The sequence below is a fragment of the Canis lupus genome, chromosome 9 (genome assembly GCF_003254725.2).
Source record: "Canis lupus dingo isolate Sandy chromosome 9, ASM325472v2, whole genome shotgun sequence".
Classification (NCBI taxonomy): domain Eukaryota; kingdom Metazoa; phylum Chordata; class Mammalia; order Carnivora; family Canidae; genus Canis; species Canis lupus.
Genome location: NC_064251.1, coordinates 22,492,601 through 22,520,362, shown reverse-complemented (window position 1 = coordinate 22,520,362; position 27,762 = coordinate 22,492,601). Strand labels below are relative to the sequence as shown.

General features: G+C 43.2%; 2 protein-coding genes across 2 annotated transcripts; both read right to left on the bottom strand.

Moving 5' to 3' along the window:
• Window positions 1-11,712: 11,712 nt before the first annotated feature.
• Window positions 11,713-15,510, bottom strand: KRT34 (keratin 34). The gene is made up of 7 exons (XM_025440563.2): window positions 15,121-15,510; window positions 14,937-15,019; window positions 14,250-14,406; window positions 13,213-13,374; window positions 12,993-13,118; window positions 12,648-12,868; window positions 11,713-12,194 (listed from the first exon to the last, which is right to left on the bottom strand). The coding sequence occupies exons 1-7, from the start codon at window positions 15,466-15,468 to the stop codon at window positions 12,110-12,112; spliced, it is 1,182 nt and encodes a 393-aa protein (XP_025296348.1). The 5' UTR covers window positions 15,469-15,510; the 3' UTR covers window positions 11,713-12,109.
• Window positions 15,511-23,994: 8,484 nt separating this feature from the next.
• On the bottom strand, window positions 23,995-27,648 carry LOC112655436 (keratin, type I cuticular Ha1). The gene is made up of 7 exons (XM_025440551.2): window positions 27,298-27,648; window positions 27,012-27,094; window positions 26,514-26,670; window positions 25,574-25,735; window positions 25,354-25,479; window positions 25,028-25,248; window positions 23,995-24,407 (listed from the first exon to the last, which is right to left on the bottom strand). The coding sequence occupies exons 1-7, from the start codon at window positions 27,643-27,645 to the stop codon at window positions 24,275-24,277; spliced, it is 1,230 nt and encodes a 409-aa protein (XP_025296336.1). The 5' UTR covers window positions 27,646-27,648; the 3' UTR covers window positions 23,995-24,274.
• Window positions 27,649-27,762: the final 114 nt, after the last annotated feature.

Genomic DNA, 27,762 nt, shown 5'->3' with positions numbered 1-27,762 from the left:
TTGGAAGCTACTTACTAATTCCTCCTGTATACCCACCACTCAGATCACCCCTTCTACAAAGTTGGCCTCACAGTCTGGGACACTTTTTTTTTTTTTTTTTGATTATCCACTTCCACATTGAAAGCAAATCTTCATCTTCTGAAGGTGTGTTTATTTTTGAAACCAGCCAGATATCATTTGGAACCAAGTCTAGTGAGTGGGATAAACAACCAAAGTAGCATCTTTAATGGGTCAGAAACACATTGTGACTATAAAATAATAATGTATATTTTCTTGGGTGATTCTGAAAGTCATTTCCAATGTGGAGCTTCAAATATGCTTCCATAAAATATAGCAGATTTGGAGCAAATGTGTGATCTCCCAGAATGTAATTCTTTGAAGGCACTGCCATCCTTAACCACATTCACAATCCACAACTCTCTGCCCCTTCTTCCTGAATTTCCACCTTTAGAGAGATATGGAATGGGTGTGCTTATTTAAAATTATTCCAAACTGAAGCCCTATTGGATCAGATCAAATAACATAAAGCAAATAGATAGATTCATTAGCTTTTCTGTTTCCACCCCCCCCTTCTTCTATGCCCCAAATTTCAAAAGAGAAAAATCTAGACAATGGTAGTTTTTAAAGAATAAGAAAGGAACGCTATGTTGTAGATTGGCAAAAATGCCCATGGGGATCCCTAAACCATTACAGCAGCTTCCACCTCAGAGCAAAATGATCCAGAGGTAAGTATCCTTGTATCTTCAAAAGTGGAGGTCAGAGTTTAGAAAACATTACTACTCCCACTTCTGGAGTAGAAATAATCATGATTGTTGCATAGCTGCATGGTCATTAGATTAAAATAACTGAGAGGATTTGGATTTATTGAGAAAAGAGCCAAGTTTCAAGTCATTTCCCAGGAATTACAGAAGGCAGTTGCTTTTTATTTATTCCACTTACTGTGGGCCGTGAATCCTTACCTTTACATAAGCAATGCCATTGTCTCTAGTCAATGACCCTTCAATAAAAATGATGAGCAAATCAAATCCTAACAAACAAAAAGATTTTATTATACCTGCCCATGTAATTGTGGCAGACGCCGTGGTAAGGCTTCTGGTCACCAGATGTGAGAAAATTGCAGTTGAGGTTTAAAGATACTATTTATTATGGAAGCCAAGGCTATTTCTGTGGGAGAGATCACATGCAAACTTATCAAGTGACACTTAACCACAGAGTGGAATCAGAGCAGACCTACCAAGACTATCCTCCCCATGGCAGGACTTTAAAGGTATTAGGAAGTCTCCCCATTCTTTTCGAAAACTGTCTTCTTTGATGGCCAGGTACTGGAACTTAAAGTTCTCACCATGAGAAATGTATTTTGCATTCTTTGGAAAATGCAAAGTAACATATTGGGCCACTTACGGATTTATTCTATTTTAATGTAGACGAATGGCAACGGGAGGCCAGGAGTGCTGTCACTGGGCACACACAGACCAAGATACAGATGATTGCCTGAAAGAGATGAAGAGTGTCCCACTGGAGAATTTAAAAAGCAAAAACACTGTTTTATGCCAACACTAGCCTATCCTGCTGGGCCAGCCCTAGTTAGAACTACTTATAAGAATAAGATATAAAGCTTCCATAGACTGTTCCCTAAAGGTGTCTGTTGCAAATTTGTCAATCACTCAGTCTTATCACATTGAGGGGATAAATTATGATAGTGATCCAGGAACTAAAACAACAAGATTGGCTTTGGGAATATGCTCAAACAACATTTCCAGTGAGGGACAAGCAGGGGAGTACATGAAGAATAAGCCAGGTCAGTAGTAATGTTGGCTGGGCAAAGAGAAGTACAGCACCCTAAAATAGAATTCAGAGCCCAGTACGCAAATCCTCTCCAGAGCTGTCATTGTTTCTCTTATATTCGGTCTTCAACTCCCAATAGGAAGCTTGGAAGTCTTTAGGAACCAAGCCAAACCAGAAAAATGCAAAGTGTATCAGTATGTTTTTAACTCTATCCAATCTAGAATAGAGGAGTCAAGAAGAACATGAAACAATCCAAGACAATGTAATTTAATAGTCCTAGTCTTCTGGGAAGACTGGATTTGGGAACCACTCAGAAGAAGGATGAAAACCTGTTTATGCGACTGCTTCACAGATCAAAGGGAAGAACAGATGCCAAAACATTTTAAAGAGTTACACAGAGGATAAAGCAAATTAAGCTTCATGTTTAGTATGAATATGTTGTGTTGAACTGTGCACTAAGTTTACTATCAAGTTGGTTATTTGAAACAGATGTGAAAGAGCCATTGAAATATGGTTTCTTCCCCCAGCATCTCACAGACTCTGCCCTCTCTGTGGTCACCAGGGATCTCCTTATTGCTATGCCCACTGACTTTTCTGAATCCTCAATTTTCCTGGCCCTTCAAGAGAGACAGTATCTTCACCTAATTAAAGCCTAGTGTAAACCATAGAATACTGTAAATGGAATAAATAAGGAACAGTAACACTAATGAGGATTCATGAGAAGGATGCCATTGACTAGCCCTTCATCAAAACCTCAACTTATTTTGACTTCTGTATTGCTTCAGCTGCTTCCCACTCCAACTGCTCGTAACAAGGTATCACCTCTCTCCTTGAGGACTGGGCCAAACCAAGAAGGCACCTCATGTCAGGGACTTTGGAGAGGCTAAGGCTCTGTCATTTCTCCCAGTGGTTCCCAAGGTTATCCCTAGTCTAACATCATCCCTCTTGACAGTCTTAACATCTCCTACAGCTCTAATGGATCATCTCTGCTTAGGTAACTCCCTGACATCTCTCTCAAATCCAGTCATTCTCTTCTAGCTCTCTCCACTGGAGCCCCACTGGTGTTTCACTTCTCAGGCTCAAAAACATCTTTCATGTTGACCTAAAAAGTAGGTATTCAATCAGTACTAGTTTCTTTCCTTCTCTCTCCATTGTTCCTCTATTTCTAATCAGTTTCCACATCCTGGGCTGAAATCTACCCCTCCCTGGGCCCTCCACTCTCCCCCCATCTCAGTCAGTCCTATTGTCTCTCATCAGCCTCCCAACTGTTCTTCCTTCTTTCCCATCCAACCCCACCAATTTCTAGGACCCATCACAACCCAGCCTATACATAGCTGCTCGACAAATCATATGCCAAACTTCCTTACAAGCAAATCTCACAGATAACCATGAAAAGCACCACCCAGATATGGTCCTCTATGACTACTTTGCAGTTTCATCTTCCACCATTTCTGTGGGAAATGCTTTGCTCCAGCTACAAACTTTTCTTTTTTTTTTTTTTTAATTTATTTATTTTTTTTTATTGGTGTTCAGTTTACTAACGTACAGAATAATACCCAGTGCCCGTCACCCATTCACTCCCACCCCCCGCCCTCCTCCCCTTCTACCACCCCTAGTTCGTTTCCCAGAGTTAGCAGTCTTTACGTTCTGTCTCCCTTTCTGATATTTCCCACACATTTCTTCTCCCTTCCCTTATTTTCCCTTTCACTATTATTCATATTCCCCAAATGAATGAGAACATATAATGTTTGTCCTTCTCCGACTGACTTACTTCACTCAGCATAATACCCTCCAGTTCCATCCACGTTGAAGCAAATGGTGGGTATTTGTCATTTCTAATCAGCTACAAACTTTTCTGTTAAGCTCTAGTTACACATCCTTCTTCCTCATTTCCTTGCCAGGCAAAGCTCATTTTTGGAGAAACTTTCCCTCTTGTCAGACCTGCACACATTCATCTGTCTAAACACAGCTCATCAAACTTTATTTCAGAATTATGCTAATATCATGTAGTAATCATTGATTGAAGTTGGAACAAGTTTTAATAACCTCATGAATACTTATTAGCATTACTGTTCCTTTATTCCACTTACTGTATTCTATGGTTTACACTAGGCTTTAATTGGATAAAGATACAATCTCTCTTGAAGGATAGGCAGACAATATGTATATGAATGGAATGTTTAGGTTTTCAAAGCCCTGAATGAGGGCTACCTCCTCATAAAGCCTTTTCTTACCACTCTTTCACACTTCAAACTATAGAAATGATCCCTGAAAGTATAGTCTTTCTCTCACACTTCAGAAATTCATCATTCTTCATTTACACCCTTCTTGAGCCACACTGCTGTTTGTCTGTATGAGGGTTGTTTCCTTGTCTTGTTCACTCTAGATTGTGAACATGCTGTTGGCCAGGCCTGGGGCTCACTTATCCATGTGCTCTCAGCATCTACACAGTATTGACACACACAGAAGATGGTTGATTGCAGTTGTGTAGGTTAAATAGTGTCAAATCAAATGAAAAATTGAGATGGTGGCTGATTAAATTGAGAGCTTTAATAATTTAGATATGAGTCAAGTAGGGAATAGGATTAATGTCTGTTGGAGGAGACAATGAACAGTGGCCTTTCTTGAAATTATAGAAAATAAAGTGATATAGAAGTTAGTTATAGAAGAACATTATAAATAGGAGCAAAGACCTAAAGGAAAGAGCGAACTTGAAAAGAGGAAGGTGGGGAGAGGTGCTTGCCTTCATTTAAAGGGTCTTTGGATTACAAAGTGTTGGGGATAACAAGCGGGTAACAAGAATGACAAAGATAAGTTGGAGTCCAATTAAATGTAATGTGGCAACCTAATACCAAGTCAAACTGTCTTATGTGCAACTGAAGACCCAGGACTTGAGCTAAAATGAGAACTTCAGGGGTGGTCAGCATAGAGGAGCTAGTCCTCCCTGAACAGGGATGGAGAAAAATAAACATGGCAGAGGATCTAGGCCTATCCCCCAGTTGGGACAGAAAGGGGAAGTCAGGTTAATTGGGAGCTGGGGAACCTGTAATAGGAGATAAAAAAGAGTTATAACCCATAATGGGGGGGGGGGGGCAAGATGGCAGAAGAGTAGGTTCCCCAAGTCACTTGTCCCCACAAACTTACCTAGATAACTTTCAAATCATCCTGAAAACCTACTAATTTGCCCTGAGATTTAAAGAGAGAACAGCTGGAACGCTACAGTGAGAAGAGTTTGGGCTTCTACCAAGGTAAGAAGATGGGAAAAAATTAAATAAAAAATAATCCAGTGGCGGGGGTGGGGGGCGCGAGAAGCCAGGCTAAGGCCGGGGTGAGAGCCTCCAGGACAGGAAAGCCCAGTCCCGGAGATGTAGGAAGATTTAAAAATCTTCCCAGATGGAAAGGCACTCGCAGGGAACTCGGGCAGGATCCCAGGAGGAGCAGTGGAGCCCCCAGGTTCCTGAGGTCATTAACAGAGGAGGTGCGCCCCGGGGAGAGCGAGCCACACACCACGGACCAAACACCGTAAAGGGCTGGAGGGTGCCCGGTGGGACCTCGGGAGCAGCTCTGGCCGCGGCTCAGGCAGAGGCACCGCACAGAGGGGGCTGCGCACCCTGGGAGCGCCATTCCAGCCGCACAGGCCCTCGAGACCAGGGCGCCGGAGGACATAGCCCAGGATCTGTTGCTCCCCTTGGGACAGGCGGAGGTGGGGAGGGCACAGGACAGAGAGGACCCTCTGCTGCTGGGCGGTCCAGCCCCGTGCAGATCAGTGCCCCCAGCCCCCGGAGCATCCAGGCCGGTGAAGACTGGGAGACTGTGGTAGTTACTGTGGGAGCTGACTCCAGGGCTGCAGAACTGGCCGCTGCCAGTTTTGTTGTTCCTCCCTGTGTCACCTTGTGCCCGGGATGGAGCGGGGCCGCCAGGGACCAGGGGCTGCCAGGGACCAGGGGCCTCACAGGATAAAGAGCTTCCACTGAGCCGAGCACCTGGCAGGGGGCGGGGCAGCTCCCCCAGGTGCACACACCTGAGAATCAGCACCCCAGGCCCTCCCGCAGAAGACCAGCTGGAAGGACAGAGGAAAAGCAAATTCTTGACCGAGCAGCTCTGGAAAGCTCCAGGGGAAGTAGAGGGACTTACTGTATATAGAATCAGAGGATACCCCTCCTTGTTTTTCCTTTTGTTTTTGTTTTTGTTTTGTTTTGCTTTTGCTTTTGTTTTTTGTTGTTTCCCCCCTTTTTCTTTCTCTTTTTTTCCTTCCTTCTTCCAGCACAACTTGTTTTTAGCCACTCTGCACTGAGCAAAATAACTAGAAATAAGAACTCATCACAAAAGAAAGAATCAGAAATAGTACTCTCTCCCATAGAGTTACAGAATTTGGATTACAATTCGATGTCATAAAGCCAATTCAGAAGCACAATTATAAAGCTACTGGTGGCTCTGGAAAAAAGCATAAAGGATTCAAGAGACTTCATGACTGCAGAATTTAGATCTAAGCAGGCTGAAATTAAAAACCAAATAAATGAGATGCAATCCAAACTGGAGGTCCTAATGATGAGAGTTAATGAGGTAGAAAAACTCATGACATAGAAGAAAAGTTGATGGCAAGGAAGGAAGCTGAGGAAAAAAGAGAAAAACAATTAAAAGATCGTGAGGAAAGGTTAAGGAAAATAAATGACAGCCTCAGAAGGAAAAATCTATGTTTAATTGGGGTTCCAGAGGATGCCAAAAGGGACAGAAGATCAGAAAGTGTATTTGAACAAATGATAGCTGACAGCTTTCCTAATTTGGGGAGGGAAACAGGCATTCAGATCCAGGAGATAGAGAGATCCCCCCTAAAATCAATAAAAACCATTCAACACCCTGACATTTAACAGTGAAACTTGCAAATTCCAAAGATAAAGAGAAGATCCTTAAAGCAGCAAGAGACAAGAGATCCCTAACTTATATGGGGAAAAATATTAGATTAACAGAAGACCTCTCTACAGAGACCTAGCAGCAAGAAAGGGCTGGCAGGATATATTCCGGGTCCTAAATGAGAAGAACATGCAGCCAGGAATACTCTATCCAACAAGGCTCTCATTCAGAATAGAAGGAGCGATAAAGATAGGCAGAAACTGATAGAATATGTGACCACCACACCAGCTCTGCAAGAAATATAAAGGGGAACTCTGTAAAAGAAAGAGGAAGTCCAAAGAAACAATCCACAAAAACAGGGACTGAATAGGTATTATGATGACATTAAATTAATATCTTTCAATAGTAACTCTGAATATAAATAGGCTTAATGATACCGTCAAAAGGTGCAGGGTTTCAGACTGGATAAAAAAGCAAGACCCATCTATTTTCTATCTACAAGACTCATTTTAGACCTAAGAACACCTACAGCCTTAAAATAAGAGGTTGGAGAACCATTTACCATTCACATGGTCCTCAAGGGCAGCCTGGGTGGCTCAGCATTTAATACTGCCTTAGGTCCAGAGCCTGATCCTGGAGACCCGGGATCGAGTCCCATGTCAGGCTCCATGCATGGAGCATGCTTCTCCCTCTGCCTGTGTCTCTGCCTCTCTCTCACTCTCTCTGTGTCTCTCATGAATGAATAAATAAAATCTTTTTTAAAATGGTCCTCGAGAGAAAGCAGGGGTAGCCATCCTCATATCAGATAAATTAAAGTTTATCCCAAAGACTGTTGTAAGAGATGAAGAAAGACATTATATCATACTTAAAGGATCTATCCAACAAGAGGACCTAACAATCGTGAATATTTATGCCCTTAATGTGGGAGCTGCCAAGTATATCAATCTATTAATAATCAAAGTTAAGACATACTTAGATAATAATACACTAATCCTGGGAGACTTCAACACGGCACTTTCTGCAAATGACAGATATTCTAAGCACAATATCTCCAAAGAAACAAGAGCTTTAAATGATACTCTGGACCAGATGTACTTCACAGATATTTACAGAACTTCATGTCCAAATGCAACTGAATACACATTCTTCTCAAGTGTTCATGGAACTTTCTCTAGAATAACCACATACTGGGTCACAAATCAGGTCTTAACAGATATCAAAAGACTGGGATTGTCCCCTGCATATTTTCAGACCATAATGCTTTGAAACTAGAACTAAATCACAAGAAGAAATTTAGAAGAAATTCAAACACGTGGAGTTTAAAGACCACCCTGCTAAAAGATGAAAGGGTCAACCAGGAAATTACAGAAGAATTAAAATGATTCATGGAAAGTAATGAGAATGAAGATACAACCATTCAAAATCCTTGAGATACAGCAAAAGCAGTCTTGAGAGGGAAATACATTGCAATACAAGCATCCCTCAAAAAACTGGAAAGAACTGAAATACAAAACTGAAATACAAAAGCTAACCTTGCACCTAAAGGAACTGGAAAAAGAACAGCAAATAAAATCTACACCCAGCAGAAGAAGAGAGTTAATAAAGATTCGAGCAGAACTCAATGAAATAGAGACCAGAAGAACTGTGGAACAGATCAACAAAACCAGGAGTTGGTTCTTTGAAAGAATTAATAAGATAGATAAACCATTAGGCAGCCTTATTAAAAACAAAAGAGAAAAGACTCAAATTAATAAGATCACGAATGAAAAAGGAGAGGCCACAACCGATACCAAGGAAATACAAACGATTTTAAAACATATTATGATCAACTATACGCCAATAAAATAGGCAATCTAGAAGAAATGGATGCATTTCTGGAAAACCACAAACGATCAAAACTGGAACAGGAAGAAATAGAAAATCTGAATCTGAACAGGCCAATAACCAGGGAGGAAATTGAAGCAGTCATCAAAAACGTCCCAAGACACAAAAGTCCAGAGCCAGATGGCTTCCCAAGCAATTCTATCAAATGTTTGAAGAATAAACAATACCTATTCTACTAAAGCTGTTCAGAAAGATAGAGATGGAATACTTCGAAACTCATTCTATGAGGCCAGCATCACCTTAATTCCAAAACCAGAAAAAAAAACCACCAAAAAGGAGAATTAGAGACCAATATCCCTGATGAACATGGATGCAAAAATTCTTAACAAGATACTAGCCAATAGGATCCAACAGTACATTAAGATTATTCACCATGACCAATTAGGATTTATCCCCAGGATGCAAGGCTGGTTCAACACCAGTAAGGCAATCAATGTGATAGATCATATCAACTAGAGAAAAAAACAAGAACCATATGATCCTCTCAATAGATGCAGAGAAAGCATTTGACAAAATACAGCATCCATTCCTGATCAAAACTCTTCAGAGTGTAGGGATAGAGGGAACATTCCTCAGCTTCTTAAAAGCCATGTATGAAAAGCCCACAGCAAATATCATTCTCAATGCGGAAACACTGGGATCCTTTCCCATAAGATCAGGAACAAGACAGGGATGTCCACTCTCACCATTGCTATTGAACATAGTACTAGAAGTCCTAGTCTCAGCAGTCAGGCAACAAAAAGAAATAAAAGGCATTCAAATTGGCAAAGAAGTTAAACTCTCCCTCTTTACAGAGGACATGATACTCTACATAGAAAACCCAAAAGACTCCACCTCAAGATTGCTAGAACTCATACAGCAATTTGGCAGTGTGGCAGGATACAAAATCAATGCCCAGATTTCAGTGGCATTTCTATACACTAACAATGAGACTGAAGAAAGAGAAATTAAGGAGTCAATTCCATTTACAATTGCACCCAAAAGCATAACGTAGCTAGGAATAAACCTAACCAAAGAGGTAAAGGGTCTCTACCCTAAAAACTACAGAACACTTCTGAAAAAAATTGAGGAAGACACAAAGAGATGGAAAAATATTCCATGCTCATGGATTGGAAGAATTAATATTGTGAAAATGTCAATGCTACCCAGGGCAGTTTACACATTTAATGCAATCCCTATCAAAATGCCATGGACTTTCTTCAGAGAGTTAAAACAAATTATCTTAAGATTTGTGTGGAATCAGAAAGACCCCAAATAGCCAGGGGAATATTAAAAAAGAAAACCATAGCTGGGGGCATCACAATGCCAGATTTCAGGTTGTACCCACAAAGCTGTGGTCCTCAAGACAGTGTGGTACTGACACAAAAACAGACACATAGATCAATGGAACAGACTAGAGAATCCAGAAGTGGACCCTCAACTTTATAGTCAACTAATATTCAACAAAACAAGAAAGACTATCCCCTGGAAGAAAGACAGTCTCTTCAATAAATGGTGCTGGGAAAATTGGACAGCCGCATGCTGAAGAATGAAACTAGACCATTCTCACACCACGCACAAAATAAACTCAAAATGGATGAAAGATCTTAATGTGAGACAAGATTCCATCAAAATCCTAGAGGAGAACACAGGCAACACCCCTTTTGAACTCGGCCACAGTAACTTCTTGCAAGATCCATCCATGAAGGCAAGAGAAACAAAAGCAAAAATGAACTAGTGGGACTTCATCAAGATAAGAAGCTTTTGCACAGCAAAGGATACAGTCAACAAAACTAAAAGACAACCTACAGAATGGGAGAAGATATTTGCAAATGACATATCAGATAAAGGGCTAGTATCCAAGATCTATAAAGAATTTATTAAACTCAACAGCAAAGAAACAAACAATCCAATCATGAAATGGGAAAAAGACATGAACAGAAATCTCACAGAGGAAGACATAGACATGGCCAACAAGCACATGAGAAAATGCTCTGCATCACTGGCCCTCAGGGAAGTACAAATGAAAACCACAATGAGATACCACCACACACTAGTGAGAATGGGGAAAATTAACAAAGCAGGAAACCACAAATGTTGGAGAGGATGTGGAGAAAGGGGAACCCTCTTGCACTGTTGGTGGGAATGTGAACTGGTGCAGCCATTCTGGAAAACTGTGTGGAGGTTCCTCAAAGAGTTAAAAATAGATCTGCCCTACGACCCAGCAATTGCACTGCTGGAGATTTACCCCAAAGATTCAGATGCAGTGAAACACCGGGACACCTGCACCCCAATGTTTATAGCAGCAATGTCCACAATAGCCAAACTATGGAAGGAGCCTCAGTGTCTATCGAAAGATGAATGGATAAAGAAGATGTGGTCTATGTATACAATGGAATATTACTCAGCAATTAGAAATGACAAATATCCACCATTTGCTTCAACGTGTATGCACCCGGAGGGTATTATGCTGAGTGAAATAAGTCAATCAGAGAAGGACAAACACATATGGTCTCATTCATTTGAATAATATAAAATAGTGAGGATGACAGATCATGAGAGACTCCTAACTCTGGGAAATGAACATGGGGTAGTGGAAAGGGAGGTGGGCGGGTGGTTGAGGTGACTGGGTGACAGGCACTGAGGGGGGTACTTGACGGGATGAGCACAACATATGTTATATGTTGGCAAATTGAACTCCAATTTAAAAATAATAATAAATAAATAAATAATAACCCAGAATGTGTGGATTTATGTAAATCATTGAAGGTACATTTTGAGGGAAAGCCAGGCTTCTATACTGGTCATTCAGATATAGAAGACAAGTTGAAAGGGGAGAGGGCAGCTGCTCTTTAGGAGTAGTTTCTACAGAAGTCAGTCTTTAGGCAGTTTGGGAGAAAGGGAAGCAGAGAATCAACCCCTGGTGATGAGGGTCAACATGAGAGGCAGCAGTGAGGTTTGAGGTGACACTTAGTATTGCCAAGGACATTGCAGCCAAGGCAAGATGGGCATGAGTGTTGGAGGCCAGGTTTCTGCATGGTCTCCCCTTGGTAGGAGCCTCCTAGGATGACAGGCTCCCTTCCCCATCAGTATTTTCCTGGAACATAATGGCTGGTGTCAATCATTTAACCCATTTCCTCCTAACAAAGGGGTATTTTTAGGAAACAGCCACGGTAGATACTTTACAGTGCATAAATATAAATGAGAAACAAATTTGCTATGCCAGAGAAATAAAGTTTATTGGGAAGTATATGAAGTAGCTTCCTTGTATTCCAGAGAATACCAAAGAAGCTAGAAAAGCAGAAAACACAATACATACAGGAAATGCCCTAAAAGTAGACCCTGGAGCTTGGATTACAGGGAGCTGAACATCTTTAGAAACAAAGACACTCACACTTCAACAGGAAGGGATTTTCCAGACATTAGAAGTTGATGATGTGTGTCTTTTCTTGTCGAATCTGGAAAGAATTTCCATGTCTAGAAATATATTTGGCATGTCTAGGTTTCTAATTGACAGCTGAGCTCCAGCAAAGGCAATACCCAAGGACCTTTCCTGTGCTTGATCTGAATGGCTTCATTGTCGTCTTCAAAGAGGATGCAAGTTCTTAATTTAAGAGCAACGTGTTTGAGAGTTGCCACAGGACCCACAGGAATTGCCGCAAGCATTGGTGGTGGCACATGGGTTGCAGGGGAGCCTGGGAGGACACAGAGATTTAGAATGGATTGAGGATGGTTGTGGAGAGAGCCCTATGAATTCCACCCATGAATTTTCAGTGGTTCGTGATAGTTGGAATCAAATTTTATTGTTATCAAATCCTTCTCCCCATCCCAGAATACCATGTGCTAAGGTGGAAAACTGTCCTTTTGAAAAATATGCTCCTTAGATTTCATGGAACCAACACAATCCACCTTACCCAGAAATTATTGTCATAACACTCTCTCCACCACCACTTCTCCATCGTTAGCTCCCTGAGGCAGGGATGTATGCCCTTCATCTTTGACCTTCAATATCTGCTTAACTGTCACCTCGTGGACTCTTCTATAATTGCATGTTGTTTTGTGAGTTGAAAATGTGGACCACCTGTATATGCCCACAATGTCTTGTAGTCCCACCACATGTTTTCCAGAGTTCTTTGTCTCCCACTCACTTGCAGTCCTCGCTCTCCAGCAGACCCCGGTATGTGTTGATCTCACACTCCAGCCGGGCCTTGACGTCCAACAGCACCTGGTACTCCTGGTTCTGCCGCTCCAGGTCACACCTGATCTCAGCAAGCTGGGACTCCACGTTGGTGATCATGTACTGCACCTGGGCCAGCTGGGAGCCGTAGCGGGCCTCAGTCTCTGTCAGCGTGTTCTCCAGGGAGTCCCTCTGTGTGGGGAAGACAAAGAATGTCACAGAGCCACTCCCCAGGGGGCTTCTCCATGGGGTTTCAGAGAAGTCACAGGCTTCATGGGTTCAGGAGAGCCTGGGCACTACCCTGAACAACACCCACCAGGTTGTGCTGGGCCTGGAGCTCAATCTCCAAGGCATTGACCGTGCGTCTCAGCTCGATGATCTCTGCCTGGCAGGACTGCAGCTGCTCCGAGCTGGACACCACCTGCTTGTTCAGCTCCTCAGTCTGAAACAGTACAGGGAAGAGGACAGGGTCAGACCCTGCCTCAAGGGCCCCAAGGGGCCAAAGGTCCTGAGTGGCCACGTGCTGAGATGCCCACCTGGGTGGTGAACCATTCCTCCACGTCCCTGCGGTTGGTCTCCACCAGGGCCTCATACTGACTCCTGGTCTCGTTGAGCACACGGTTCAGGTCCACTGTGGGGGCAGCATCCACCTCCACGTTGAGGCGGTCTCCAATCTGGCAGCGCAGGGTGTTGACTTCCTAATGGACGAAGAGAAATAAATGAGCCACAGAAATGAATTTGCTGTCTATCTTCCTATTGTAGGAAAGTGAGTACAACCCTGACAAAAATGCACTGAAGGGAATATCCTGATCATTCCCCAAGACTGACACAGATATGATGTAGGAATAAACCCAAAAAGGGATCACATCAATTTCTTTCCCCAAAACCTGAAAGAAGCTCACATTTCCAATAAGACTAAGTCCAAACCCCCTGGCAAGTGCAGGTCCTACCTCATTTTCCATCACATCCCTATAGGTAATACATACCCAGCCATATCAACTCATGGGCCAAACCCAGTATACCTGCTCTACCACTTCTGTGTCTTTGCTCAGCATTTTCCCCCAGATTGAAACACACAAATGTGAAATCTTCTTTCTTCCCATGACATGCCTCTGAGAAGAATTCCTTATCTCTTTCCAGGTAGACTGGATTATTCCCTGAATATACTGCTTGTGCATCTTATATAGTACTTCTTTTCCTCTGCCTGTATTATATCATTGTCTTTACGTGGCCATCTCCCCAGGCTAGACTGGGCGCTCATTGAAAAGAGGGTGCATGTCTTATTTCTTTTTTCCTCCACCTCTACCACCAAATTCAGAAATTAATAGTGACAAGAAGAGAGCAGGGCCCAATAAATGAGTGCCCTTCTTCAGCATCTCCAACACCAGCCCACTTGAGAATATGGACCCCACCTCATTCCATGCTATGGCTATACCATGATCATTCTCTGGCTGATTTTGAGTTCTTCAGAGAAGGATCCCAGCCCAAGAAGCTTGATGGTAATTGCCTCCCACTTGCCGATGCTAAAGGCTTGGCTCTAAAGATTACTTTTATTTTCCCCTTTTCCTCTCACCTCCTCGTGGTTCCTCTTGAGGCTCAGCAGCTCCTCCCTCAGGGACTCCACCTGGGCCTCCAGGTCGGACTTGCACAGGGTCAGCTCATCCAGGATCCGGCGCAGGCCATTGATGTCTGACTCCACAAGCTGCCTCAAGCTCAGCTCTGTTTGGTACCTACACACATTAGGTTGGGAGGATGAGGCAGGAAAGAATCCCATCCCCTTGTACTGTGTTTTGTGTGGATAGGTTGGTCTCCATCTCTTTGAGATAATACAGTTTTCTGCTTCTTTTCTTTCCTGTCTCTCTAAAGCTCCACACAGACTGGAGAGGCCCCTGACTCACCCTAACACCAGAAGTTGCCCATAGGGATTCATGAAATGGAGTCTCTCATTCTCCTCTCAATTTTGTTGGTTAATATACCACCATTCCCAAAGAACCAATCCATTCCCCAAGAATAGTTCATGTCAGTCTCTGAATTTGGGAGCTTAGGGGGGCCTTCTGGAAAGACCATATTGACTGAAGAGCATGCAGTATATGAATCTGGATTCTTATTTGAAAATGATTTTATATAAGGCCAGGCTTGAGAAGGAAAATGAAAAGGGTGAAATGGCTGCCTCCTCCCTTCCAGGAAGTATTAGTCACAGGGAACCATGTAAGAGCCATAGGGATCTTAGATGTCACCTAGCCTGAGAGTCTCAACATACTTGGTTCTGAAGTCATCAGAGGCCAACTTGGCATTGTCGATCTGCACCACCAGCCTGGTGTTCTCAGACTTGGCACACAGGATCTGAAAACAAGATTCTACTGTGAGGGCCACTTGAACTTGAGAACATCTTATTGTTCAAGGACAGTAGGCTGCTATTGCAGCCTCACATGGCACCCCCTCACCTTCTGCTGCAGCTCCTCGATGGTCCGGAAGTAGGACTGGTAGCTGGGACACACGAAAGGCACCTGCTGCTGGCACCACTCCCGGATGCGGCTCTCCAGCTCCGCGTTCTCCCGCTCCAGCTGACGCACCTTCTCCAGGTAGCTGGCCAGGCGGTCGTTCAGGAACTGCATGGTCTCCTTCTCGCTGCCATTGAAGGAGCCCTCGCAGAACCAGCCACAGTTGCCCACATTGGCGGGGATGTTGCAGGCCCCAGGCAGGGTGCAGGTGTGGCAGCTGGGGGGCACGCAGGGCCGGGAGGAGCAAGTGGAGCGGCAGCTCAGGTTGGGCAGGCAGCAGTTGTAAGGCATGGTGCAGGGAGAGGTGATGGAGAGCGGGTAAGCTAATATAGCTAGATGTGGTGAGGTTTGAGTCTCTCCATCCTCCGTAGTCCTTTTATACTCTTATTGGTGGGTGGGGGTTGGCATACAGCATAGTTTCCCTTCCCCATGCTTCAGCTAATTTTTTCCTCCAAAATATGCTAGTTAGTTGCTTCCAAAGAGTCCCCTCAACCCATAAAATTATTCCATTCAGGTTGTGTCACACCAGATTCCTCCTGAGTGCTAGTGGTTGGTAAAATCAGAGTTTCATCAGATGGCTTCAAAGAAGACAGGAGCATCACAACCCCAAATGGCTCTTCCCATTACTCAGAGGGGAGGAGAGCGAGGGACATGGGGTGGAGTTGTTTGGGACTCCACACCCATGAGGTTCTGCCACTAGATTCCCTGGAAAGAGTCTGGAGTGAACAGTCTCCCAGGTGGCCCTAGAGGTGTGACTCTGCCCACCTGAGAGGGCACACCAAGTCACAACCCATGAGAATGCACCTTCACTCTGTTGTCCCTAAGAAGTGGGCATCATCTCCGATGAGTGTGCACCTCTCTATCACCTCTGGGATCAGATAGATACTTTTGGACACTTCCAAACTCTTGGGAGTCTTCCTATTGCCCAACAAAGAATCTTAATGAAGTAGCCCTCCTCATTTCATCTCTATTCCTTGTCACTTTATCTGTCCTTTGTTCTACACAGAAACAAAATCATGAGCTTCAGACAGAAGTTCCAAAAAATTATTTGTGCAACACAATATACATCATTTATGAAGGATATGTCTAGATTTCAAAGGAAGTATGAAGGTAACAGAAAAGCACACTTTTGAAGCTAGCCTACCTGAGTTCACATTCTTACTGATGACATGAGCTCAGAGAAGTGAGTTCCCTTTTGACCCATTTTCCTCATCTTTTAAATTAAAAATATGCTGCCCACCTCATCATTTTATTGTAAAATTTAAGTAATATAGTGTGTGAATACGGTTGGGGGTGGGACGATGATTATTTCTATAAACTTCCTCCTTCCTATTCTTGGCCCAGATGGCTCAGATGTAGAATTTTCTGAAAATTCAGTTCTGTTGAGAAGACACTTGAGCACATTGCCCATACCTACCCAATGGTGATAAAAACCTCATTTACCTACTATGCAAATGCTAGGAGCACAGAATTATATTCATGAATTAATCAACAAAAATGCAAATTTTAACATTAAGTTGGTAGCCAGAATAGGAAATTGACAGAAGGCCCATTGTCCCTACGTTCTCTGATAAGTTACTGATCTTATGGATTTGGTTATCTTATTTGGGTTGGTTCTTGAGGACGACAGGTTCTCTACACTGGGTTGTATTGCCACCAAAGCCTTCTTTTTGTACAGGCATTGAAATGGGCTCTACTCACTTTCTGTGCATCTCCCAGCCTTGTGTTTCTGTGCTAACATCCATAATGATAATGGTGGTTTGGGTGATGCTTATGATTTTATTTACCACTTCATGAATAACTTATTCTGTGCCAAACAAGGCACTAAGTGCTATGGAACATTTCTCATTTGACTCTCCCAACAAGCCTGTAAAATTGGCCTATTAAAATTATTCCCACTTTACAGATAAATTAACAAATTGAGAAAGGCTCAGAGTTTTCCCATGACACAGCCAATAAGTGGCAGAGCTGGGATTTGAACAATTCATTGTCTAACCCTTAAGCCTGGATACCTAAACATAGTGAAAACATTCGGCACAGAAGTTGCTCTGATTTTGTGAGGGGAAGAAAAATCTTAGATTCCTTTCTTCCCATTGCCCCTCTCTTTATAGTTTTTGCTTCTGATTCTCACTGGAGCCCTGTCCCAGCCCCTCCCAACCCTATCAATGCCCCAAAGTCTTTCTGTCCAAAGGCCTCTCTCATTTAGCTACTCTCTATGGTACCCTCTTGAACCAAATTACACTATTTATTTTCTCCATAGGCAAATGGTTGCCCTCTTGCATAGCTGGTGGTTGATATGTCCAGATTGGAAATTGGATTGCCTTTTTAAAAAATATTTTATTTATCTATTTATTAAAGAGAGATAGAGAGCACAAGTAGGGGGAGGAGCAGAAAGAGAGGGAGAAGCAGAGTCCCCACTGAGTGGGGAGCCCAATGCGGGACTCTATCCCAGGACCCTGGGATCATGACCTAAGCCAAAGCCAGACACTTAACTGACTAAGCCACCCAGGCACCCTATATTGCCTTTTCTTAGCAACTAAAAAAAAAATCAAAATGTACAATGGCACAGCCTAAAGTTATTTAGAATCTGAGAGAAAGCCTACTTGCCTCACCCTGACGTTTTAGTCCTGTAAAATTCACCCCAGAAGTAAGATCTATTTCCTAAGAATCAAAGAACTCTAAAGCTAAAAAAAGACCTGAATTTATGGAGAAGAAAACTGAGGCCCAGATGGTAAGACAGGAAATAAATGAGCAGCAATATGTCACTTTCTCATCAGGTAGTCCACTAGAACCCTTCACATATAGTATTCCATCCTCACCCCAAACTCTGAATGTTTCAATGCCATTATTGTCACCATGTATCAGAAATAAAGAATCTGAGAATAAAGTGAACTTGTCCAAAATGACACAAATAAGTAGACTCAAGTCTTCTGGACCCATCCCACCTCATTGTGAAGTAGAGAGATGAGACACTGGCACAGACCAAGGTGTGACAAAACACAAGAACTGGAAGAAAACAGTAGGTAGCTCATGAATTCCAATGCCAACTCTGAGCATGGACAGGAAGACACACCTAGGCTTCCTGCATATTGCTTTGCTCCTCAGCAAAGTGGAGGTTAAAAAGTGACAAATCCCACAAGCTTGTGGTGAGGTGTGCCTCCTGGAAGTAATGAGATGGGCTTTTACAGAAAAAAATGCTGCACATTCCTGGACAGTCCTGCTCTTCCTGTTGATACCGACAGCAGCCTCAGGCCTCAAGGAACTCAAACAATGACTTTAACCCCAGATTTAAGATTGCAAAAAAGTTTCTTAGCTGTACCCATAGCATATACTAATTTTCAAGGAAACAGGGAAAGAATCAGCAAAAATATTCAGGACTTAAGCTTAAGGATAGGTTAAGTATCTGAGAATGATATTGCCAGTGGGCTAAGAGTTCAGACCAAGACAGCCAAGAGGCAATTAAATAGGTCACAAAAGAGCACTGGATGTACCAACTGAGAAGGGCCTAGGGCCCCATCAGAAGATGGGCCTGGAGTCAAAGAGTATCCAATAATACTGAGTAGAGCATATACTCCAGGTGTAGAGCTAAGTGGAGGATTTAAAGAAAGAAGCAGTGGTGTGAGAGACAACAGGACAGTATACAAATTCTACTGTTGGGCATGAAACAGTAACAAAAATGATTATGCTTTTCTACTTTTAAGAAGCTTATCTATATGTTAAGTCATCAACAATCAAAATAATAGTCCTGATAAAAAATATCTGGTTTGCAAAGTGTTTCCATAAACACAGTCTTCCCTGATCCTCTTGGTAAGTGTATAAAGCAGGTAGAGAAGAGAGTTACCTCCACTTTGGGGAAATTGAGGCTCAGAGAAGCTACATGTCTTGTCCAAGGACACAGAGGTGATGAGAGGATAAGTGAGAACTAGAACCCTAGCTTTGGCAAGTGGGTCACAACCTGGCTCATTAGAACCACCTGTAGAGATTCTAAAACTCCTAATGGCCAGGCTGCATCCCAGACCAGTTGAATCAGACTCTCAAAGGGCAAACTCCAGCTTCAGCTTTTTTTAAGTTCCCCAGGTGATTCCAAAGTACCACCAACGTGGAGAACAACTGCCTTCATGTATGATGATGATGACAGAGTATCTGGAAACAATTTAAGAGCCACATGGAAGTATTTAAGGGGATGTAGAATATATTTATTTACAAAATTGTGGTTCAGCTACAAGGATTGAGATTTCTATTTTGAGAAAAAATCATAACAAAATTTACAGATCCAAAAAGCTTTGCCCCCTGCCAGAATCTTCCCTTGTTCTAGTGATGGCCTCTCTGTTCAAAGCATGTTTGGGAGTTTTGTGTTTTGGCAATGTCTGTATCTTTTTAATATCCAGTTTGTTGATAGCAAACCTTTGTCTTTTAAGGATGGATTTGATTTTTTAGAAGCCATTCAACAAGAAATTTTGTGAATAAGATGCGCAATCAAGTTAGATAATTTAAATAAAACACCTCCATATGATTGTAACTCATAACTGATTTGAAAGCCAAAATTAAAGAGACTTGCCAAAATTAAGCTGGAATCTGTGTGTAAGGAACAACTCTGAAGAATGTAATTGACTTGGATATATTCATTCTGCCCTGATTTTTAAATCATTCTCCATACCTTATAGTGGTGTCATATGCACCTATAAATAGAACCTGGTTCAAGTCTCATAATTACTAATAACCAACTGTAATTTCAAGCAAGTTTTCAAGGTTCTGTTTCCTCATTTGTTAAAATGGGTTTAATTTGAGGCATTTTATTAACGTAAGTTCCTAGTATTTTGCCTAACTCATAGCTTATATTCAACAGATGTGAACTGTGTTCATTTCCTATTACTATCACCACAAATCACCACAAATCTAGTGGCTTAAACCAACATAAATTTATTATCTTAAAGTTCTATAGGTCAGAAGCCTAACATGGGTCTCAAATCAAAATTTTATTCTCATTGGGCTTAAAATTAAGGAAAAAGTTTACAATAAAATGAAAAAGAATAAAATACCTAGGAATAAATGCAACTAAGGAGGCAAAAGACTTATACACTGAAAACTGCAAAACATTACCAAAAGAAATTAAAGAAATACAAATAAATGGGAAGATTGCTCATGTTTGTGGGAGATTTAGTATGTTTAAGATGGTAACATTGCCCAAAGAAATTCCTATCAAAGAGATGCAATGTGATCCCTATCAAAATTCCAGGGATGTCTTTGGCAGAAATAGAAAAGCCCATCCTAAAATTTATATGAGATTTCAAGGCACCCCAAATAGCCAAAACAATCTTTAAAAAAGAACAAAGTTAGAAAACTCACACTTCCTGATTTCAAAACTTACTACAAAGCTGTAGTATTCAATGTGTCAGACATAGAGACCAATGGAATAGAATAGAGAGTTCAGAAATCAACCTTCACATATATGATCAAATTATTTCAAAAAGGATGCCATTCAGTGAAGGAAATAGAGTCTTTTCAATGAATTGTGCTGGGAAAACTGGATATTCACATGCAAAGAATGAACTTAGACCCTTACCTCACACCATATACAAAACATGAACCCAAAATGGATCATAGACCTAAATGTAAGAGCTAAAACTGCAAAACTTTTAGAAGAAACCATAGAAAAAAACTTCTTGACATTGGAAGTGGCAATGATTTCCTGGCCACAGCACCAAATGCACAGATAACAAAAGAAAAATAGGTAAAACAGAGGCCCAGAAAATGTAAAAAGTTTTGTGAGCCAAAGGACACTATCAAGACAGTGAAAAGGTGACCCACGGAATGGTAGAAAATACTTGCAAATTATATTTCTAATAAGGGATCAATATCCAGAATGTATAAAGAACTCCTATAATTCAACAATAAAACTAAACGACCCAACTGAATACAGAGCCAAAAGACTTGAATAGACATTTCTCCAAAGAAGATATACAAATTGTCAACAGGCACATGAAAAGATGCTTCAACATCACTAATCATCAGGTAAATACACATCAAAACCATAATGAGGTACCACTTCATGCCCCCTAGGATGGCTATTAGGAAAAACAAAAGCGAAAAACCCAAAATTTAAAAAGTGTTGGCGGGGATGTGGAGAAATTGGAACCCTTGTACACGGCTGGTAGGTATGTTAAATGGCACGGCCTCAAACAATTAAACATAGATCTAGTAACCATAAGATCTAGTAACTCCACTTCTAGATACATACACAAAAGAATTGAAAGCAGTTACTTGAATAGATAGATAGATAGATAGATAGATAGATAGATAGATAGATAGATAGATATAGAGATATAGACATAGATACAGATATTGATACCGGTTCACTAGTTCCAAGGGCCAAAATACCTATCCATCTGAATGGACAAACAAAATGTGATATATACAATGGAATATTATTTGCTCTTTAAAAGGAACACAATTTTGATACATAGATACTACAACATACATAAGGCTTGAAAACATTATACCAAGTGAAATAAGCCAGACACACACACACACACACACACACACACACACACACACACACACAAATACTGTATGACTCCATGTATGTGAAGTACCTAGGGTGGTCAAATTTATATAGACAAAGTGGAATAGAGTTACCAGGGGCTAAAGGCAGGGGAGTTACGGGATTTAATGGAGAGTTTCAGTTCAGATGGTGAGAAAGTTCTGGAGATGGATGGTGCTGATGGATGGACAATAATGTGAATGTACTTGATGCCCCTGAATTAAACATTTAAAAAAAGATAAAATGGTAAATTTTATGTTATATATACCGATATATTTTTCCACAATAAAAAGAATAAAATCAAGGTGTTGCCAGGGCTATGCTCCTTTCTGGAGACTCCAACAGAGAATCCATTTCCTTTTCTTCTCCAGCAGCTAGAAGCTACCTCCTTTCTTGGTTTGTGGCCCCCTTCCTCCATCTTCAGATCCTGCAATGAGGGATCCAGTCCTCACATCACATCACTCTGACCTGTGTCCCCAGTCAGATCTCCCTCTCACTGTCCTCTGCCTCCCCTTCCATTTTGAAGGACGCTGGTGATTACATTGGGGCCACTGGATAATCCAGTTTAATCTCCCCATTCTAAAGTCAACTGTTAGCAGCTTTTTTTTTATTTATTTTTTATTGGTGTTCAATTTACTAACATACAGAATAATCCCCAGTGCCCGTCACCCATTCACTCCCACCCCCCGCCCTCCTCCCCTTCTACCACCCCTAGTTCGTTTCCCAGAGTTAGCAGTCTTTACGTTCTGTCTCCCTTTCTGATATTTCCCACACATTTCTTCTCCCTTCCCTTATATTCCCTTTCACTGTTAGCAGCTTTAATTCCATCCGTGCCTCTAATTTCCCTTTGTGGTAGCCTAACATGGGTTCCAGAAAACAATATGGGCATCTTTGCAGAGAAGGGGAGACAGGTATTCCACTTTCCACAGCAGCCACAAGCATTACTTTTGCATTATTGTAATCTATGCAAGCAGGATATGGAATAAAGGAACAAGGAAAAATTAGGGAGGGCCTCTGACCTGAGATTAACCTTACATTTGGAGGAAATCACAGACACTGTAGTGGACCATATCAGACAAGGGATTCCAGGTCAGAGTCTGCTCACAAACCAAGCAGTAAGATGTGCAAATTTGAATCCACCCTGGAAATTGGGCTTTAAAAATAAGGGTCATGGGGTTAATTATGGTAGAAACAATAAATAGTTGCTTTATCAAATATATATGTAATTTTAAACCATCTGGTTATTTCATTGCACAAGATTATGTTTCACCAAAGCAGGGTCTGATATCTGCCTCAGAACGCCTGGTATGATGGAGAGGTTCATGGGAAAAGGTAGAAACCTGAGTGGTATCTGATCCTTTCATGTCAAAATGGTCCTCTGGGGTCAATGTTTAACATTTCCTTGGCTCTTTTCTGAAGTTAAAGATTCAAGTTCAAGCCTTTCTTGAATCCTGATGTCATTTTCAGTATTTGGTGATCTGTTTGCAGCACAAGCCTGAGTGTTCAGTGTCAGGGACATGCCTTCTAATACCACTATTTAGGGACTAGCTTTATCCCCTTAAGTAAGTTATAAATAACTTGCAGCCAAGACTATGTCTTTCTTGATGTGTCTCTCCCTTCCTCACTATCCAGGGTGTAAACAGAGTAGGGATTCAACAGGTACTGGTTGGAATGGACTGAGAGAGGTGGAAGTATCAGATGAAGAGTTGGGGGGTGAAAGGTGTCTTAAGCCACCAAGTTGAGAGGGGAAGGGAGCAGATGAAGCCCAGGGTGATAACGATCCACCAACACATGAGGAAGGAGGAAGTCCTAGGCATGGCAGGCAGGCCAGAGCATTCCTTTGCTGAGTGTTTCTGAGGCTGCTGGAACACCCGGGCCACCAGGACCCAGATAATACAGCACTGGACCTGAAACTCCTGCTAAGAAAATATGAATTTTCCAGAGCCTCTTTCTAGCCCGTAGGTCATGCCTCCTCACTTCAGATTTAGATGCAATCAGCTCTAGATGTCCAGGTCAAAGAGGGAGAGTGGGAAATATGCAGGAATGGTCAAGGGGAGATGGAGGCTGCAGCATTGCGGCTGCCCAGCCCTCCGTCCTGCCAGCTTGCCTCACCCATGCGTCCAGGGCACCAGGCCAGCCATCTGCCCGCCAGGCATAGAACGGCTCTTGTACCCAAGAGTCAGGCCATTATGTAGCCTGATTTTCAAGTGGCTTTTTTATAGAGTGCTCAGGTGATGGGTGCGGCAGAATGAATGAATACCAATGAGAAAGGCATCTGCTTTGCCAGGGAAATCAAGTTTATTAGCAGGTTACAAGGGAACGCCCTGGCACTTCCGAGAGTTCTCTGGGCAAGTGAAGAAGGAATAGATCCCACTGAAGGAACGGGTGGGCAAGGAACCGTCTGCAGTACGTTGGGTGAGTTTCATGGCTGCCTTACCAGGGCAGCTTCAGCTACACAATGTGTTTTCTGCCCCTTTTTGTCGAATGAACTAGTGCCGGGTCAAAGTTCTGGAACCTTGGGCCCTGCCTCCTTGCTCCTCTGGCAGCCCATGGGCCTTATCGGACGAAGGAGTTGCAAGGCCCACAGCGTGGGCGGGGGGCACAAGGCGTGCAGGGGGCACAGGAATTAGAGACACAGGACCCGGAAGATCCACATGCATTCGTTGTGGCACAAGGGTTGCAGGGCAGCCTGGAGAAAAAGAATGATGCAGAAAAGGTGAATTGAGGGAGGCTTGTAGAATATATAAGAGAGACCCCAAGAGTGGAATTACTGTGGGATTTGACCTCACCTGTAACAGAGAAAGCCACAGGCTCACCTACTGTAAAGCTCCCTATCAAACTGCTAATGATCTTCCTTCTACACAGCACCCTAAGTTCTAGACAGAAACTCTAGAACTCTGGTATTGACTCCTAACACTGTCCATTCCTAGCTAGTGATCTTGGGAAAGTCACTTAGCTTCTCCAAGTCCCAGTTTCTTCACCTACAGAATGGAGAGAATACTGATCCAACCTGCTTGGCAGTAACTATAAGGTCAGATAAGGTAATGTACGGAGATGCACCCTCTACGCAATACAGTCTTATAAAATGTAAAAAATATCATTGATCTTATATCTATAGGATCACAGTAGGATGCAAAGGATTGGTTGTACAATTTCCATTTGTGAATCAAACTGAATGTTTAATGATGGCCATATTGTGTTTTCTGAGTTCTATTTGATCATGTCTGGTGTGGAGGCATAATTTCCTTTGAAAGTATGGAGTCCAACTGAGAAGCACACTTCATCAGATACCTCCCGCTGGCTACTCACTTGCAGTCCTCGCTCTCCAGCAGACCCCGGTATGTGTTGATCTCACACTCCAGCCGGGCCCGCACATCCAGCAGCACCTGGTACTCCTGGTTCTGCCGCTCCAGATCACTCCTGATCTCAGCCAGCTGGGACTCCACGTTGGTGATCATGCACTGCAACTGGCCCAGCTGAGAGCTGTAGCGTGCCTCAGTCTCTGTCAGCGTGTTCTCCAGGGAGTCCCTCTGTGTGAGGAAAATAAAGAATGTCACTGAGCCCCTCCCCAGGGGGCTTCTCCATGGGCTTCACGAGGTCAGGAGAGCCTGGACAGTACCCAGAACAACACCCACCAGGTTGTGTTGGGCCTGGAGCTCGATCTCCAGGGCGTTGACCGTGCGTCTCAGCTCAATGATCTCCGCCTGGCAGGACTGCAGCTGCTCCGAGCTGGACACTACCTGCTTGTTTAGCTCCTCAGTCTGAAAGAGCATAGGGGAGAAGACAGGGTCAGACCTTGCCTCAAGGGCCCCGAGGGGCCAAGGGTCCTGAGCGGCCACGTGCTGAGATGCCCACCTGGGTGGTGAACCATTCCTCCACGTCCCTGCGATTGGTCTCCACCAGGGCCTCATACTGACTCCTGGTCTCGTTGAGCACACGGTTCAGGTCCACGGCAGGGGCTGCGTCCACTTCCACATTGAGGCGGTCTCCAATCTGGCAGCGCAGGGTGTTGACTTCCTGTGGATGCAGAAAAGGCAAGAGTAATTCTCCTTAACGAAGAATGGACTTTGCTTGCTGAAGCCCTGTTAGTCTATTTCCTTGAAAAAGAAACTTTGAGTGGAGCAGTCTGTGACAGCTCAAAGCAAAATGCTCTGTGCTCCATGTGGCACAGCTCCCTCCTCACACAACCATGCCATGGCACTTGGATTCAAGAAGAATTCCCAAGGGTTTGCTTGATGCCACCAAAAGATGGACCAATGCCCAACTTTCCCAATTTGCAGATTGGCTGCAGAAGAGCTCATAATACAAAGAATTGACTGTACGATTTCAGATTGTAAAGCAAACAATTTTTGCCATCAAAGGAGATCATGGCATGGCTCCTCCAGGACAGAGAAGGAGGAGCCTCAGATCGTTTTTCACCAAAACTTTGAAAGAGTAGAAACTCAGATTCACCAGGCTTGATTCAGTGGCCTTTGGGGAGAGAGATGACTTTGCATAGCGTGAATACAACAATGCTGAGGCTCATTCTAGAGCTCAGTAACCAATCACAAGCTGATAGAGGGGCTCTAGGAAACTCACACAATATACCAGTTTTGAGTGAAAGATACATGTTAACTGGAAACATGGATAAATTTCATCTCTGTTTTTTCATTCATCATGAAGTTTTGGTGTTTTTAAAGGAAAGTTGTAAAGTCAACCCCAACCTCATATTCCAGTTTCTGACATCCCAAATCATTCAAGTCACCCTCAGCCTGAGGCTGAGCCAGGTTTTATCATTCATCATTTCTGGTCTCACCTCCTCATGGTTCCTCTTGAGGCAGAGAAGCTCCTCCTTCAGGGACTCCACCTGGGCCTCCAGGTCGGACTTGCACAAGGTCAGCTCATCCAGGATCCGGCGCAGGCCGTTGATGTCTGACTCCACAAGCTGCCGCAAGCCCAGCTCTGTCTCATACCTGCACAAGGACAAGGTCAAAGCAGTGACCAGCAGACCTTCAAGACTCACAGGATTGATCTTTGATAGCCCCATGCACTTAGTCTTTCCACTTTCTGCAATGAGTAGACCCAGGAGACAGAGGGTTCTGGAGGCTCAGTCCAGACCAAATATTGCTCCAAAAATAAACAGATTTGCGTCCTCATCTATTTTTGTGATTCCTTGTTTGGTTCCCCTCAATCTCTACAGAATGCTTCATAACCAATGGATGGAACTGTTGTTCAGTAAAGTTATGGACACCCCTTTCCTTTAACTGGAAACTAAACAAAAGGAGTGGACACCAGTGGATTCTGAACTACTCACTTGGTTCTGAAATCATCAGCAGCCAGCTTGGCATTGTCAACCTGAACCACCAGCTTTGCATTCTCAGACTTGGTGCACAGGATCTGGTGAATGAGAGGGTGCTTAGTGAGAACTGAAAACAAATATGAAATCACCAACTTCTTTAAAATGGCCTAAAAACCCATTTTGAAGGTCAAGGGGGAAGCAAGAATCACGATGGCATAGAAGTAAGAAACACACTTCTCTACTACAGATTGAGAATCATAGCAAACTCCTCTTGCTCAGGGAAAACAACAAAGCCCCTTACCTTCTGCTGGAGCTCCTCAATGGTCCGGAAGTAGGACTGGTAGCTGGGGCACACAAAGGGCTCCTGCTGCTGGCACCGTTCCCGGATGCGGCTCTCCAGCTCCGCGTTCTCCCGCTCCAGCTGACGCACCTTCTCCAGGTAGCTGGCCAGGCGGTCGTTCAGGAACTGCATGGTCTCCTTCTCGCTGCCATTGAAGGAGCCCTCGCAGAACCAGCCACAGTTGCCCACATTGGCGGGGATGTTGCAGGCCCCAGGCAGGGTGCAGGTGTGGCAGCTGGGGGGCACGCAGGGCCGGGAGGAGCAGGTGGAGCGGCAGCTCAGGTTGGGCAGGCAGCAGTTGTAAGGCATGGTGCTGGAGGGAGCAAGGCACCTGGCTAAACACAGAGCCCAAGTTCTCCAAGGAACTTGTGGAATTCCTTTCTCTGGGGAGTATTTATATTTCCTCCACAGAGGGTGTGGACGAGG